The 15,177-nt window shown below is 38.9% G+C and overlaps 1 protein-coding gene across 1 annotated transcript in view; it reads right to left on the bottom strand.

Annotated features, from left to right (window-relative positions):
• PLCXD3 (phosphatidylinositol specific phospholipase C X domain containing 3) overlaps window positions 1–15,177 on the bottom strand; it is a 153,317-nt gene that overhangs the window by 50,836 nt on the left and 87,304 nt on the right. Inside the window, exon 2 of the mRNA XM_017671223.3 lies at window positions 2,020–2,728. Within this exon, the coding sequence (XP_017526712.1) occupies window positions 2,020–2,728 (709 nt within the window). The remainder of the gene's footprint in view (window positions 1–2,019; window positions 2,729–15,177) is intronic.

Below are 15,177 nucleotides of genomic sequence, written 5' to 3'. Positions count from 1 at the left end.
CTTCACCTGTCTTCTCAGATCTTCAGTAAAGTCCTAAAACCATTGTGGAAACTGAGTAATAAACAAGTTTTCTGTCTCAGGTAACACAGAGAGGGACATAAGGCAGCAAGAACAAATACCATAGAAATGTAAGAAATCTAGACATCAGCAGAAATCTTAGGGAAAGCATCCTTATATTTTTACTAGCATGGGATGTACATTGAAGAGTTGGGGATCATCTATACATCTTAAGGAACAGGGAGATCTCAGCTAACATCTGAATAACAGAAGGAACTTATGGTTTTAGGAGGAATCCTTCCTTTCCACTGGCTTGTGGCTTTCCCTACAACCCCAAATAAGTTGGCCTATAGTCCTAATGATCAGTTGGCCACATCCACTGGATGCCTTGCTAGCACTGTAGAGTTAGCATAACCCTGATCATAACTTCCCCACCTCTTCACCATGTCCCTGTGCCTTTGTTTCCTGCCTCTGTAGATGCTTGTATCACTCATTCCATTTCTCAAGAAGCAACTTAATCCTTAGTTTGTTTCACCTGTTTATGACACAGAGCTAAATATCACCAAATCACCCAGTTTTTGCTGTGGCTTATCACTCTGCTCTGTTTTCTCCCTTCCTCAGTTTAGCTCGTATTACCTTGCTAAAACAGTTCCAAGCGCCACTTCCTAGCTGTTCCCTCTCTCCACTCCATGCTGCACCAGTTATCTATCTAAATTGTAGATCTGAGTAAGTCACTCTACTGCTAAATTTCATTTTCTAGTTCTCCATGAACAGGATGAAGCTCCATGAAGCCTGGCTAAAAGCTTTCTTGCAGGTGTGTCCTGCCCCACTACAAACCTCATCCCCTGCCCTTCCCTGCCCTATATGCTATGCTATAAGGCCACCCATACTATTTTCACCTCCAGCTCTTCATCTTCTTGTCTTGCTCTACAAAGACTTTTAGCAAACATTCATGCTCTGTCTCCTTACTGTGATTCAAAATATCAGGTAAAGATAAAATGTCTGATAAGAATTATGTTTTCTCTTCAGACAATGTTTGCCTTGTTTAATACTTCAACTCAAAAGAATAAATACATGTACATGGACAGTTCTACATGATGTATCACACTCGTGGGAAAGACCTACAGACATCTTTGCTGGTTGCTCAAATTATACTTGCAGGTAACTACCACTTTACACGTATGACTGAGCTTGAATGGAATGCCCACTCTCTGAAGGGCGATCCTGGGTTATGTTACAGGGTAAGGCATAGATTATGGCTTCAGAAGAATGGGGCTTGGGACTTTGCTTCATCATTCATTTCATTTCAAATTTCTGAACTTCAATTTTTATCTGTAAGATAATATCTCTTTCCCAGGGTTGTTATGCAGATGGAGTGGAATTAGGTATACAGAAAGACTGCAAACAGTAGAGAAAGGGCTTTGTAATTTTTCAGAGCTATACACAAATGTGAAAGTAGTACTGTGAAAAGATAACTGGAGATGGTATCAAAATGCATGGTGCTATGTACTGATTCATTGTGTCCTACAAAAAAATATGTTGACATCCTAATCCCCCACCTATAAGCGTGCCCTTACTTGGAAATAGAGTGTTTACAGTTAAGATGGTATCACTGGAACAGGCTCGCATGCAGTATGACTGGTGTCCTTATAAGAAGAGAAGACAGAGATGCACAGGGACAAGGCCATAGGAAGATGGAGGCAGAGATTGGGCCGATGTATCTACACCCCAGGAATACAGAGGATTGCCAAGCATCACCAGAAATTCAGGGAGAGGCATGGAAAGACTCTCCCTCAGAGCCTCCGGAGGAATCAACTTTGTCAACACTTTCGTTTTAGACTTCTAGCCTCTAGAACTGAAAGACAATGAAATTCTGCTTGAAGTCACCTAGTTTGTGGTACTTTGTTGTGGCAGCCCTAGGAAACTAACACACACAGGTATGAGCTTAGCTCCATCGTTTACCAGCTCTAGGAATTTGGGTTAAATGACTTAAACTTTTCCCTGATACCTTAAGACACTTACCTTTCTGTGATCGTTTCTCTGAGACCACTGGCCACACCTTTGACCAGAGTGCTAGCTTTGGGGGTCAGCACCACCTGAGATATAAAAAACGAGCCCTTCTTTCTTCTTTCAGTGATGGATGCCTGAAGAAACTGGATCAATTTTTCTGGGTCTGTGGTGTTGGCCCACGGTGCTGGCATCATCTGCCCAGGCCACAGAAAGGGCATTTCCAGAGCCACTGGACTGTGGTAGAAGACTAACACTTGGTAGTCCTTTTCCCACAGGTATTTCAGACTAACTTCCTGGGCAAAAATTGCTGGGCACATTTTATTTCCATAGATGTCTTTCAGCATTTGAACCAGTTTTTCATGGTGGTATTTCTGCATACCATAAAAATGGTTGAAGTCCAAGAAAACCACCTCCTTATGGTGATCTGTGAGGAATGCATTGATCTCCTCCAGGCCTTCATTGACTTTGGCACTGAACAAACCATGAGCAAAGTAAAGTTCGTTGTCGGGGTCTCTGGGCTTGGTGGAAATTCGAAGATCAAAATAACGGATCCCAGCTCCCAGCTGCCCAGTAAAGTTCATTGTTTGAGTGGCCAGCCACTTCCGCATTAGCTTTTTGGCCACAGTTCCAAACACAGAGACAAAATTCTGGACAGTTTCTGGCTGTTCGGGCCCCACTGGGGAGGCTTCGTCAATGTAGAAGCTGAAGGAATCATGAGATCCTGGAAGAAAAACAAGGCATAATGTGGTTATATTTCAGTCCTTTGTCTTTCCAACTTCTTTCGCTCCTGCAGTGTCCATATCTCACCCCCTCATTCACTCTCATGTCTTAGGATGGTCTTTTTACAGCCTGTATGATACACAGAGCACTCCAACAGATCAAATTTATTGTAAAATGATAAGAAAAATCCCTTCTGATGGATATTTTAAATTCAAATGATCACTACTTCTGTAAGCAGAGAATTTAATGTACTATCCGGATTGGCTTTCCATGTATGCAGCATAAGTGACAATTCATAAAGTGGAATTTATGGGGACTCACCAGTTCCCAAGTACTTTGTCTATAATCTTGCCCTTTTCCCCTTCATTTCAGATGATTTTAAGCCCATAGGGCTTTTTTCAATGAATAAAGAAGTGCTTTCCACAGGGAGACAATCAGCGTATGAACTGTTACCTCATACACTTTAGAAAGCCCAAGAGGTCACAGGGATAGAGGGAGAGAAATAAGGCAAGGGGACAGTATAATGCTGGTGTGTTTAACTTCATTCCTGCCCCTACGTTTGGGTAATTGTGGACTTATGAGGCCAAATACTTTTCACATATTGGGTAAATGATCTTTCTTGTAACTTAATACAACTGACCGCATTTAAAAATTAACTAATAGACAACTTTCTTCAGCTATTTCCTCTAAACAGTAAAAGCTCTCTTTGGAGTTGGTTTCCAAATTTAGAAGGATGTTTTCCTGGGAAGAACAAAGACAACCTATTTAATTATTTTATTTTGGGCTGTTACAAATAACAAAACCAGAAATGTAGCGATGAACGTGTATATGGTTTGCCTGTAAGTACAGAGAGTGCCATTTAAATATTATTAGACCCAATAAAGAAAAATTATTTCAAGTTTTAATTTTATTTTTTTAAAGGCTTCCTTAACCCTTGAGAAAGAGCCCAGAACAGATAAAATTAATTCATATATCCTAGATTTTTCATACATTAGGAAGGGCAGATATCATGATTCCCCATCAATTACTCATCTTCTTTACATTTGGTCTGGTCCCACTTCCAATCTGGTTCTCTCAGAACTAAAAAAGGCACACATTTTTCTAGTTCTTTCACTCCTCCAGCTTAAACACGCACACACATACACACACTCTCTCTAAGTTTATCACCCATCACCTCAGGGCCTTTGTCTGAGAAGCTACTTGAAGCAATTATTTTTACAGTGATAATAAAAAAATTGTATTATTTATCTTTGTCTATATTCCATGCCCATATCAATCTATATTTATATCTCTGTATGTCTACATATCTATTTTTAACATTAAATAGTCCATAGGAATCACAAGAGGATGGACTTCAGACACCATGGTAGGTTGTTAGAGAAAGTATTTTGAAAACTATTTTGATACCTTGCAAATCATAACCTTTAAGATTTGGAACAGATAACCCCTCAGAATTATTAGATTTTTTTTCAGACAATGAAAGGTAACTCAAACATGCAGAAATGCCATGTTTAATTTAATCTGGAACTGTTTGATCTATTTATCTTTAGTAGATGCTATGGGAAGAAAATGTCAGCACTTTCCAAGTAAGCAGTTTGGATCCAGCATGGGCAAATTTTAACAGGGATTTAAACTGCTACATATAGATTTAGTAGTTGCTATTCAGTTGATTGCAATATAAATGAAGAAGCTAAATAAACTATACTATGGCTCAGTATACAGCAAGAATATGTTTAAAGAAATAAATGAAAAGGTGAGCTTAAGAAGAGTTATCATTAAATGATCTACCATTAAAATAGGTCTAAAGAAATGAATAAACTCTTGAAATAAGGGTTCATTTATAACATATAAAAAATTTCAAGTTAATTTCCAGGCATGTGAAACAAGGGGATAAAAGTAATTGATTACTTCTATAATCTAGTAGAGGACATAATTGGAAGGAAGCAGAAAGGGCATTAAATATGGCTAAATATCTTTTTCCAGAAATGAATGGTTCTTTGTTTTCAACATGACTTTAGTTCCACCATTCTATCATATGGTTTTGTGACAAATTAAAAAAAAATTGCCTATGAGAATATAGTTGATAATTGTGTACCACTATTCTATGTTGACAGTAAGAACACTACTTGGGGTGAACATACTAATATAGATTACTATTGAATCACTATGTTGTATACTTGAAACCAACAAAATATAGTATATCAACTCTACTTCAATATAAATAAATGAAATAGTCTAGGAAATTCACTGATTTTGACAACCCTGTAAAAGGACATTATAGTTTCTTGATTACATAATTTGTTGACATTTAAGGAAAAAATAATGTTAAAAATTAAAATTAAAAACAGCTAACAGTCAAACGGAGGAAACATCGGTACCCCCGCCAATATTTGTTCTAAGCTAGATGACTCTGAGGTACAAGCACTATAGGTGCAGAATGATACACCAGATGCAAATGTGATTTGGAGAGGATAATGAAAGCATTGGTGGATGCAAGACACTCTAAGCATTTCTCAGTGAAAATATATAATATAGTGTTGGCCATGATGGGATCAGGTCATAAAGGCGTGTGGCTTCCGTCCTGGTGCTCTCTCCCTTATTGGCTCTGACAAAGCAAACTCCCACATCGAAAAGGCCTGTGTGACAAAGGACTGGGAATGCCTGTGTAGGCTCACGCAGAGGGAAGCATGGAAGAGAAATAATTTAAATCACAGGATTTAGGTTTGTAAATATTTTTTGAAAGCAAGATTTTTACGTGTCATTTGTCTAAGATTAAGCAAACAGAGAAAAATCAAAAGTACATCACTTCTTGTTGCTTTGAACAGCAACTAAATATTTACATTCTGCCATGTTAAGAAAATTAATGTTATGCTTACTAAATCCTAATCAGTATCTTTCCACTATTATCGATAAAAGGTCTTTGGGCTGAACCTTGGGGGAGTCTCTTGGTTTGGCCATAGTTCCATTTCAAACTACAAAATTATGGGTTTAATAAACATCAAAGAAAACACATCATGTCAATTTCATCTGTGAACCTTCAAACCAAAAAGGCCCTGTAGGCTAAAGTTTGACATAACCAAGAGTGTGTAACTCCAATATCTACACCTGACCTCAGAACTCAGGCTCTGGCACAATTAAAATAAGAACCACTCCCCTGCTTGCCTCTGCAAGGCCCTGTGCATGTTGACAACAGCTTATGTACGGCACCCAGGGCTTCCCTCTCCTTGCCTGCTCTGTCCTATCACTTGGCAAGACATTATTTTATGCTTTCTGATAATAGGTCTCCTGCATATTTGATGCCTTGATACCTTTTGCAATAATAGGGCCAACACCACAGGAGTGGGGAAGCATATGTGCCTTCCATCTGTGAACTGAAAGAGTGTTGGGTGAGTAGCTGCAAGGGTAGATTTTGGCTTTGAGGCCCTTTTCTAAGGAGGAAGATGGGCAGGTGGCACAATTTCCACCTTCCATGGGGAGAGTCTGAAGTGAAATTTACCCTCTTGTTTTCCCTTTGTGAAAGTCTTAATTCTAGTCTTCTTTTATGACCCACATGTATTTCATTCTCTGTGGCAAAGCCTTTTTTCACTCATGGAAGTCTTCCCTATCCCTCAATTCACAGTTCACCTGGCCTGCAGCTCCGCCATAGCAACTAGTCCTGTTCTAGAACCACTGTGATAAAGCAAATATTGCAGTAACACCAAATCAATGGATTTGGGGGTTTCCCATTCATAAAAAGTTATGTTTACATTACACTAGAGTCTATTAAATGTGCAATAGCATTATGCCTAAAAAAGCAATGTATATGCCTTAATTTAAAAGTATTTTATTGCTAAAAAAATGCTAACATTATTTTAGACTTCAGTGAGTCATAATCTTTTTGCTGGTAGAAGGTCTTGCCTCAATGTTAATGGCTGCTGACTGATCAGGGTGGTGGTTGCTGAAGGGTCGGGTGGCTGTGGCAATTTCTTAACAAAGACAACAATGAAATGAGCCCATCAATTGACTCTTTCTCTCATGAGTGATTTCTCTGTAGCCCTCAATGCTGTTTGATAGCATTTAACCCACAGTGGAACTTCATTCAAAATTAGCATCAGCCCCTAAACCCTGGCATTATTTTATCAACCAAGTTTATATAATATTCTAAATCCTTTATCACTTTAAAATTTCACAGCATCTTCACCAGTAAATTCCATCTCAAGAAACCACTTCCTTTGCTCATACAGAACAACTCCTTACCCATTCAAATTTCATCATGAGATTGTAGCATTCATATTAGAATTGCATAATAGAAATAGAAGCTCTACTTCTAATTCTAGTTCTCTTGATTCTCCCACCGAATCTGCAGTTACTTTTTTCACTGAAATCTTTGACCCCTCAAAGTCATCCATGAGGGTTAGAATCAACTTCTTCCAAACTCCTGTTCATGTTGATATGTTGACCTCTTCCCATGAATCATGAGTGTTCTTTAATGTCATCTAGAAAGGTGAATCTTCTCCAGGTTTCTGATTTACTTTGCCTGGGTTTATCAAAGGAATCACTATATGTATGGCAGCTATAGCCTTACAAAATGTATTTCTTCAGCAATTACTTGAAATCAAAATGACTCCTTGATCTATGGATGTTGTATTAGCAGGCATACAAACAACATTCATCTCATTGGACATCATCAGAGCTCCTGAGTAAAAAGAATTGTCAATGAACAGTAATATTTAGAAAGGAACCTTTTTTTCTGAGCAGTAGGTCTCAACAGAAGGCTTAAAATATTCGGTAAATCAATGTTGTAACAGATGTGCTGTCATCCAGGCTTTGTTGTTCCATTTATAGAGCACAGGCAGAGTAGAGTTAGCATATTTCTTAAGGGCCCTAGGATTTTCAGAATGATAAATGAGCATTGGTTTCAAATGAAAATCACCAGCTGCATTAGCCACTAACTAGAAAGTCAGCCTGTCCCTTGAAGCTTTGAAGCCAGGCATTGGCTTCTCTCTAGTTATGAAAGTCCAAGACAGCATCTTCTTCCAAGATAAGATTATTTTGTCAACATAGAAAATCTGTTGTTTAGTGTAGCCACCTTCATTAATTATCTTAGGGCTTCTGGAAAACCTGTTGACCTTCTATATCAGCACCTGCAGCTTCACCTTGCACTTTCATGTTACAAAGATAGCTTCTTTCCTTAAATCTCATGAACCAACCTCACCTAGCTTCATACTTTTCTTCTGCAGCTTCCTTATCTCTCTCAGCCTTCATAGAATTGAGAGTTAGGGCCCTGCTCTGGATTAGGCTTTGGCTTAAGAGAATGTTGTGGCTGGTTTGATCTTCTATCCACACCACTAGAACTTTCTCCACATCAGCTATAAGGCTGTTTTGCTTTCTTACCATTCATGTGTTCCCTGGAGTAGCACTTTTAATTTCCCTCAAGAACTTTTCCTTTGCATCCACAGCTTCGATAACTGTTTGGCATATGAGTTACAACTTTTGGCCTATCTCAGCTTTTCAACATGCCTTCCTCACTAAGCTTAATCACTTCAGCTTTTGATTTAAAGTGAAAGACGTGCAACCCTCCCTTTCACTTTAACACTTAGAGGCTGTACAGGGTTGTTAATTGGCCTATTTCAATAGGGCTGTGTCTCAAAGAATAGGGAGGCCCAAGGAGAGAGAAAGAATGGGGGAATGGCTAGTTGGTGGAGCAATCAAAACTCATGTAACATTTATCAATAGTTTGCTGTCTTATGTGGGTGTGGTTTATGGCACTCCAAAACAATTACAGTAATAACATCAAAGACAACTGATCTCAGATGAGCAAAATAAATACAGTAATAATTAAAAAGCTTGAAATATTACGAGAATCATCAAAATGTGACACAGAGACACAAAGTGAGCAAATGCTATTTGGAAAAATGGTGTAGACTTGCTCAACGCAGGGTTGCCATGAACCTTCAAGTAGAAAACAAAATATATGTGAATTCAATAAAACAAAGTATGTCTGTAATTGTTATTAGATGTTGTTACTAACACTTGTCACATTCATTGAAATTCATTCTGCCTTTATCTTGTTCTCCATCTGCAAGCTCTGTATATCTGCACATTGATTTTAAGCTACATTGTAGGCTTTCTAAAAAGAAAAGAAAAGAGCCTTATAATTCTGTGTCTACTATTGCTTCTAGCTTTATTAATGTCAAAATATTTGACTCAAGTCAATGGGTTAAAATTGTTCACATGGGATATGCTACAAAAATGAAATAACTACTTCTACTAATAATCATTTTTATAGATTAGGCCATTACTGGCCTGATTTTTCTTTACCATTTCCTCTCAAATTTCTCAGAAAATCAGTCTATACTGCCTGGCTCTCTCTACCTAACTTTGGTTTCATCTTTAATCCAGTGTAATCGGACTATCACTAATCCAACTTCGATAAATCCTCTGTGAAATATCACTGATGTCTAATAAAGAAAACCTACCAGATAGTTCTGTGAGCTCATTCCTAAACCTTAGCACAGAGCATTTAGCTATATTGAATAAACCAGTGAGTGAATCCTGCTCCAACTTCTGGAAATCTTGATAATGCTATACTTCCTTGGTGAAAAATTTTCCTCCTTTGGGCTTAGGAAAGACAAAAACTCTTCCTAGTTTTTCTACTCTCTCTGTAACTATCCCTTCTGTCTCTTTCTCTGCCTCTTGTTCTCCCAACTCTTAAATAAGGCTGTTATCAAAAGTTCTATTCAAGACTTCTACTTGCTCCATGCTTTTTTCTTGGGTAATCTCATCCATTTCTTTGGCCTCATGCTTCTAATAGGTGCACCATAAACTGATACTATCTAATCTGACCTGCATTCCAGACCCCTGTCTGCCTACCAGGCAACTAAATTTCATCATTTCATGGAACCCTTAAACTTAAAACCTGATGGATTTTCTATCTTCTCCTTCAAACCTACTCCTTTCCATGTGCCCCCCAACATAGTTAATCATCTTATAATCCTTTGATCTCATCCTTGGATTCATCTTTAATTCCTCTCTGCCCCCCAAACCTCACATTCAGCCAGTCCTCAAGTCCTACTGCATTGACTTCCTATCCTCTCTTCATGCCCTCTTCCTTCCTGCCCCATTGTCAGTGGCCTTGTTTCCTATTGACACCACTGAAATAGCTTTCAGCTACTGTTCCCTTCATCCCAGCAGCCACCATTTAACCCTCCTTCCCTGCCTCATCCTCTAAACGGATTTAATTTTAGGGAAGAGATATAATTGATTCCAGCCCGGTACAATGGCACTCATCAACATGCTCCTCATGATTCTGTCCCATTTTCATTAACATGAATTTTGATTTAGTAATTTATCTAGTAACCAACTCTTCTATGTGAATTATTCACTTTTATAAAACATTCTCCACCCCAAGGAATTTGAAATCCCATTGTTAAATGTAGACTGGTAACTAGAATCTGGTTACCTCCAGAGTCTGCTTGCGTATTGGAATTCCTTCAATACCACTGTCTCCTGAGTACTAATTATCCGGCTCCATTCCCTGTTACCTTGTAGTAAATCCCTAACCAAACCCTGTGTGTGGACCCTGGCCTTGAGAGGTTATAAATCCAATTGATGGCATATAGGACTCTAACCACAGCATATGCTCTCTGCAGGTGGATCTGTACTGTCCCAAACCTTATAGTATTCAAAATAATTAAAATCCACTCTTGGTTTCTAACTGTAATGGAGGAGAGAAAATACACAGATTATGGAAACAGTATTAATTCTCAAATCAGTTTTACTTGGTTTGAAAGTCAGTCAGTTCTCTACATTTTAAATGCATGATGCTCAATGTGACAGAAAAAAATTAAAGTTAATTACTTGGTTCTTACTTGACAAACTAATTTCATTAATTTTGTTTGTCCAATTGATTAAGCTGATCTGTTACTTGGATTTGTTGGAGAAGAGTTCAAATCTTGAAGAATAAGGATCACTCCTTATTCCTGGTAGATAATCTTTCCTCAGTCCTGCAGCACATGATCAGGTCTTTGTGGACAAGACAAGAGATTTTGTGCCATCCAAGATAAGGCACAATATGAATCACAAACCAAAACACTTCTAGAATTGAACAGATAATTAAAAACCACACACTGGTAATTTAATGTGTATAGTTTGCTATACATAATACATGTATAAGAAATACATGTTCAAATATTAAATTAAACCTGGCATATCTTGCAGAACACCGAGATTAATCCTTTAGTAAAGGAAAAATCAAAACAGTGACACTGTGATTTCTCTTTGGGTGAATCTCTAACTTTCATCTTGGGTAGAGTCTTCCCCCTCAGTACATTGCAGAGCCAGTAAGCTGAAGTGAAGGAGGTTGGTTTCCTTACTTAAAACTTTTGTTCTAGGTTCCCAGATGCTAAATTTGAGAAGGTCTGTTACATTGATGCCTCCCAGGGCAGTGAAGCTCAATATTCAACACTATTTCTTTAAACTTCCTGGGTTGTTCCCTTAAACCAATAGATGAGCTGACAGTGAATATTTCAGAGCAGCGGTGTTCCAGTTGAAGGGCAGAAAAAGGAGCCCAGTCCAATTGCCACCCTGGGTGAAACTATTAAGCTTTCTTTTCATAAAAGTTTCCTTGCAAGGACTATCAATAGGGCTGCCAGAAAAATAATTAGAAGAGACCCCAAGAAATAGGGGAAGTCCTAAATTACTGTCTAAAGCAACTCAGCCAAGCAGTCTCCCTTTCTACTGTATCTGAACTCTTCTCAGCAGACAGTCAAATGGAATCATGCTCCAAGGTTTTGCCATGTACACGGCACTGCTAAGCCAATAATAACAGCAGTGCAACCTTCTAAACCTACAGAGCATTGGTGAGGGCAGCAGCCCAAGAGGGAAGGCTCTGGGACCAGTAAGAATCTACATCAGAAATAAAAGGATTCAAGAGGACTATCAGTAGAGCAGACAGCAGTATTTGTTGGATAATTAGAAAGACCTATAGACCCATCTGCTTCCCTAGAGCAGGAGAACTTAATTAAGCAGCATTGTGACTCTGGAGGTATTTGACAACATGTAGAGATGTTTTGCATTGTTACACCTGTAGGGCGGCACTGCTGGCATCTAGTGGGTAGAGGGCCCTGGATGCTTCCGAACATCCCACAAGACACGAGACAGCTCTGACATTGAAGGATCATCCTGCCTGAAATGTCAGCAGTAACAAGGCTGAGAACACCTGCTCTAGTGGAAACCCTATGGGCAGATGAAGTAACTGCCACAGGCAGAAGCCACTCTGAGTTGCACCCCTGTCTGCACCTATAACACACACATTTCCCCACACCTATAATTCATCTTTCACACACTTCTCACTGTGCCATTTTACTGTGATGCTGTTCTAAATCCTTACAGCAACTGAAAACTATCACACATGAAGCAATGCTTTTGAGTGTGTTCAAAATCCAACAGCATCTGTGGCTTTTGCACTGGGTTCTACTGATCTCTTGATCTTTACTCCAAGATTTATTTCAATTGTTCTGACATGTTCTCAAGATAATCAGCAAATCTTTCAGGCTAAATTAATCCATGAAGATAGGTACCTTTTGTTCACTGATCTCCATCTCCACTCCAGGAGGTTCTGGGTGGCACGAGTTTTGAGGGGACAAGATTTGTCTAGCCTTTATTTCATTTATTAAATAAATCAAGTGGCTGTGGTGTGCAAGGCACTGTGAGTGTTGTTTGGGGTGTGGCTGAGAAGAGGTGGGGGTTGGAGAGATAAAAGGAAGAGCATTTATCAAGTAAGGGAAGGGAAGGTGGGTTCCTTCCAACAAGGATTTCCTACACTTTATTTCCTGCTTGGTTGTGTCAAGAATTTGGTAGACATTTATTGAACATCTATATATGTCAAGCATTGGGTCAGGGATATGGAAATAAAACAGTACCCAAGACTCAGTTGGGCTTTGTCCTTGTGGAGTCCATATTGTAGTGGGAGAAACAGGCAAGGAAAACCACCATTATCAGAAACTACAATAAATGCTATCACAAATTGTATGTGATACCTTTTAATAAAATGGTAGTTCAGTCCTGAGTACAACATGAGCTTCTAGAGATAACTAATAATCAGAGCTGACAGGTAAAAACAAAACTCCAAACACATACAATCATTAAGGTTACACTTTTTCACTGTTAATATGCATATGGATCACTGGAGGTTCTTGTTAAAATCTGATTACACTGGTCAGGGATGGGGCATGAGATTCTGCATTTCTAATAAGCTCCCAGTTATTATCAAGGCTTTTGTTTCAAGGACCACACTTTGAATAAATAAAAGGCATTAAGGTAATACTGGCATCTTCTTGCTTATCAACCATTCATTACATTGCCTTCTTTCCTCAGTTTCCTAGGCTTCTCCACTCTCAGTCCGTCTATCTTCACACACACACACACACACACACACACACACACACACACACACACACACACACACACATTCATGTACATATTCTGCTTGTGTGATTTTTGAGTTTGGGGGGACGTCATAATGCCTGTGCTGTGGCTTACTGATTGAGCCCTTTGCTGTGTCACAAAGAAGAGAGTCTGAACTGATCTTTTTACTTATTAATAAAACATTCATTACTAATTTTTATATTAACAGATTTATTTTGGTAAATTTTCTGAGGTCACTTACTTATTAACACTTCCGTGAACTCTGGAAGTCAATCTGCACATCTTAATCAATAAACCAAACACAGGCCCCTGGCCGTAAGAACAGGGCGAGAGCAGATCTGAGCACAAGACTCCTGCATCTCATCCTTGTGGCCGCTGAGCTGCTCTCTTTCAAATGATCTGTGTTTAGATTCATGATGACCACTCTACCAGCTGCAGTGAGTCAGGGAGAAGGATGAATCAATGGTGATTAAATAAGCATGGTGGGAAGTGGTGTCCACGAGAGAAATGTGGTAAAGCTGAAGGAGAGACATGGCATATGTTGTCCACAAGGCTGACTGGCTCTGGTTATGTTAGCAGAGCTTAGAGAGGAGCCCAGAAGGGACATATCTGTTGGTGAGTAATTTGGGAGACAACCAGAAGAAAACCACGCTCCTCCTGCCTCACCTCCCAAAGGGCCTGAGCAGCTCAGAAAGGACAAGACAGTCCAGATCTAAAAGAGAAAGATGTCCTTTATCTATAAGGAAACATGAGGACATCTGTTTTGCACAGCAGACTGCCTTGCTCTTCCCCCATGCACTGCCCCCAGAGATGTTCAATGGAGCCTAAAGAAATGGGACTCCTAGAATCCTGCAGCAGTGCATAGCCCAGGATCCTAAGACCACTCCAGATAGGTCACTCTCCCTTTGGTGGCTGGACTCCAGCTACAGAGGGTTCTTTCCGCTTATTGAATACACTAACTTCATTCCAACTGAGCCCTTGTGCTTGCTATTCCCACTGCCAGTAATGCTTTACCTCTAGTCGTTTGCATAGCTGGCAACCTTTTTGTTCAAGTCTCAGCTCAGCTGTCATCAATTTAAGTAAGCCCTCCTGTCTCTACAGGGACTAAGGGTCCAACCTGCCCCTGCTGGCTATAAGTCTATCAGATGATGAAGTTCTCTTTTCTTCACAGTATTTTCACTAGCTTCATTTCAGATTTTTAAACTGTATATTTACTTCTTATCTATCTCTTCTCACAAGAATTATTTAAATTTTTTTATTGAGGTACATATGATAGAACGCACAAATCTTAGCATATAGCTTGACAAATTTCAACATGTATATATGCTCATGTAACCATTGCCTGATCAAGATACCAAACATGATCACTAATTTTTATTCTCCTTCACCTGTTTCATCCATCCTCCCACCCCCTCCCTATGGTAACAGTCTGTTCTCTGTGTTTATGAATCTAGTTTTATTTGTTTTGTTTTTCAGATTCCACATATAAATGAAATCATATGGTATTTGCCTTTCTCTGTATAACTTATTTCACTTAGCATAGTACCCTCTAGGTCCACCCATATTGCCTCGCATGGCAAGACTTTGTTCTTTTTTATGGCTAAATAATATTCCATTGTATGTATGTACCACATGTTTATCCACTCATCTATACATGGATCCCCTCATGAGAATTTAATTCCAAACAAAAAAGAATCTAATCAGTCTTGCTCACTACAGTATTCCCAGCAAAAGGCACAGCAACTGACACAGAGAAGATACCCAGTAAATATTTATTGTATGAAATACTATCCTTTTATCTCTGTAAGCCTCAATATCGTAATATGTAAACTGATGATGCTATCTATGTATAAAGATGGTAAAATAAATGATAAGCACTAAATATCAATTGCAGAAAATACTTTATAAATATAGTTTTTATTTTTAGTTTGCATTGTCACTATTAAGTATTATTTGTACATTATTAACTCTAAGCACTAAGTGTCTGGCACTGGATGAATGCATGAATGAATGGGAATTGCACCAAAACATTATAAACACAAT

This window comes from Manis javanica, chromosome 1 (genome assembly GCF_040802235.1).
Source record: "Manis javanica isolate MJ-LG chromosome 1, MJ_LKY, whole genome shotgun sequence".
In the NCBI taxonomy this organism is placed as follows: domain Eukaryota; kingdom Metazoa; phylum Chordata; class Mammalia; order Pholidota; family Manidae; genus Manis; species Manis javanica.
Note: the sequence above shows the minus strand (reverse complement) of the source record. Positions and strands in the feature narration are given on the sequence as shown.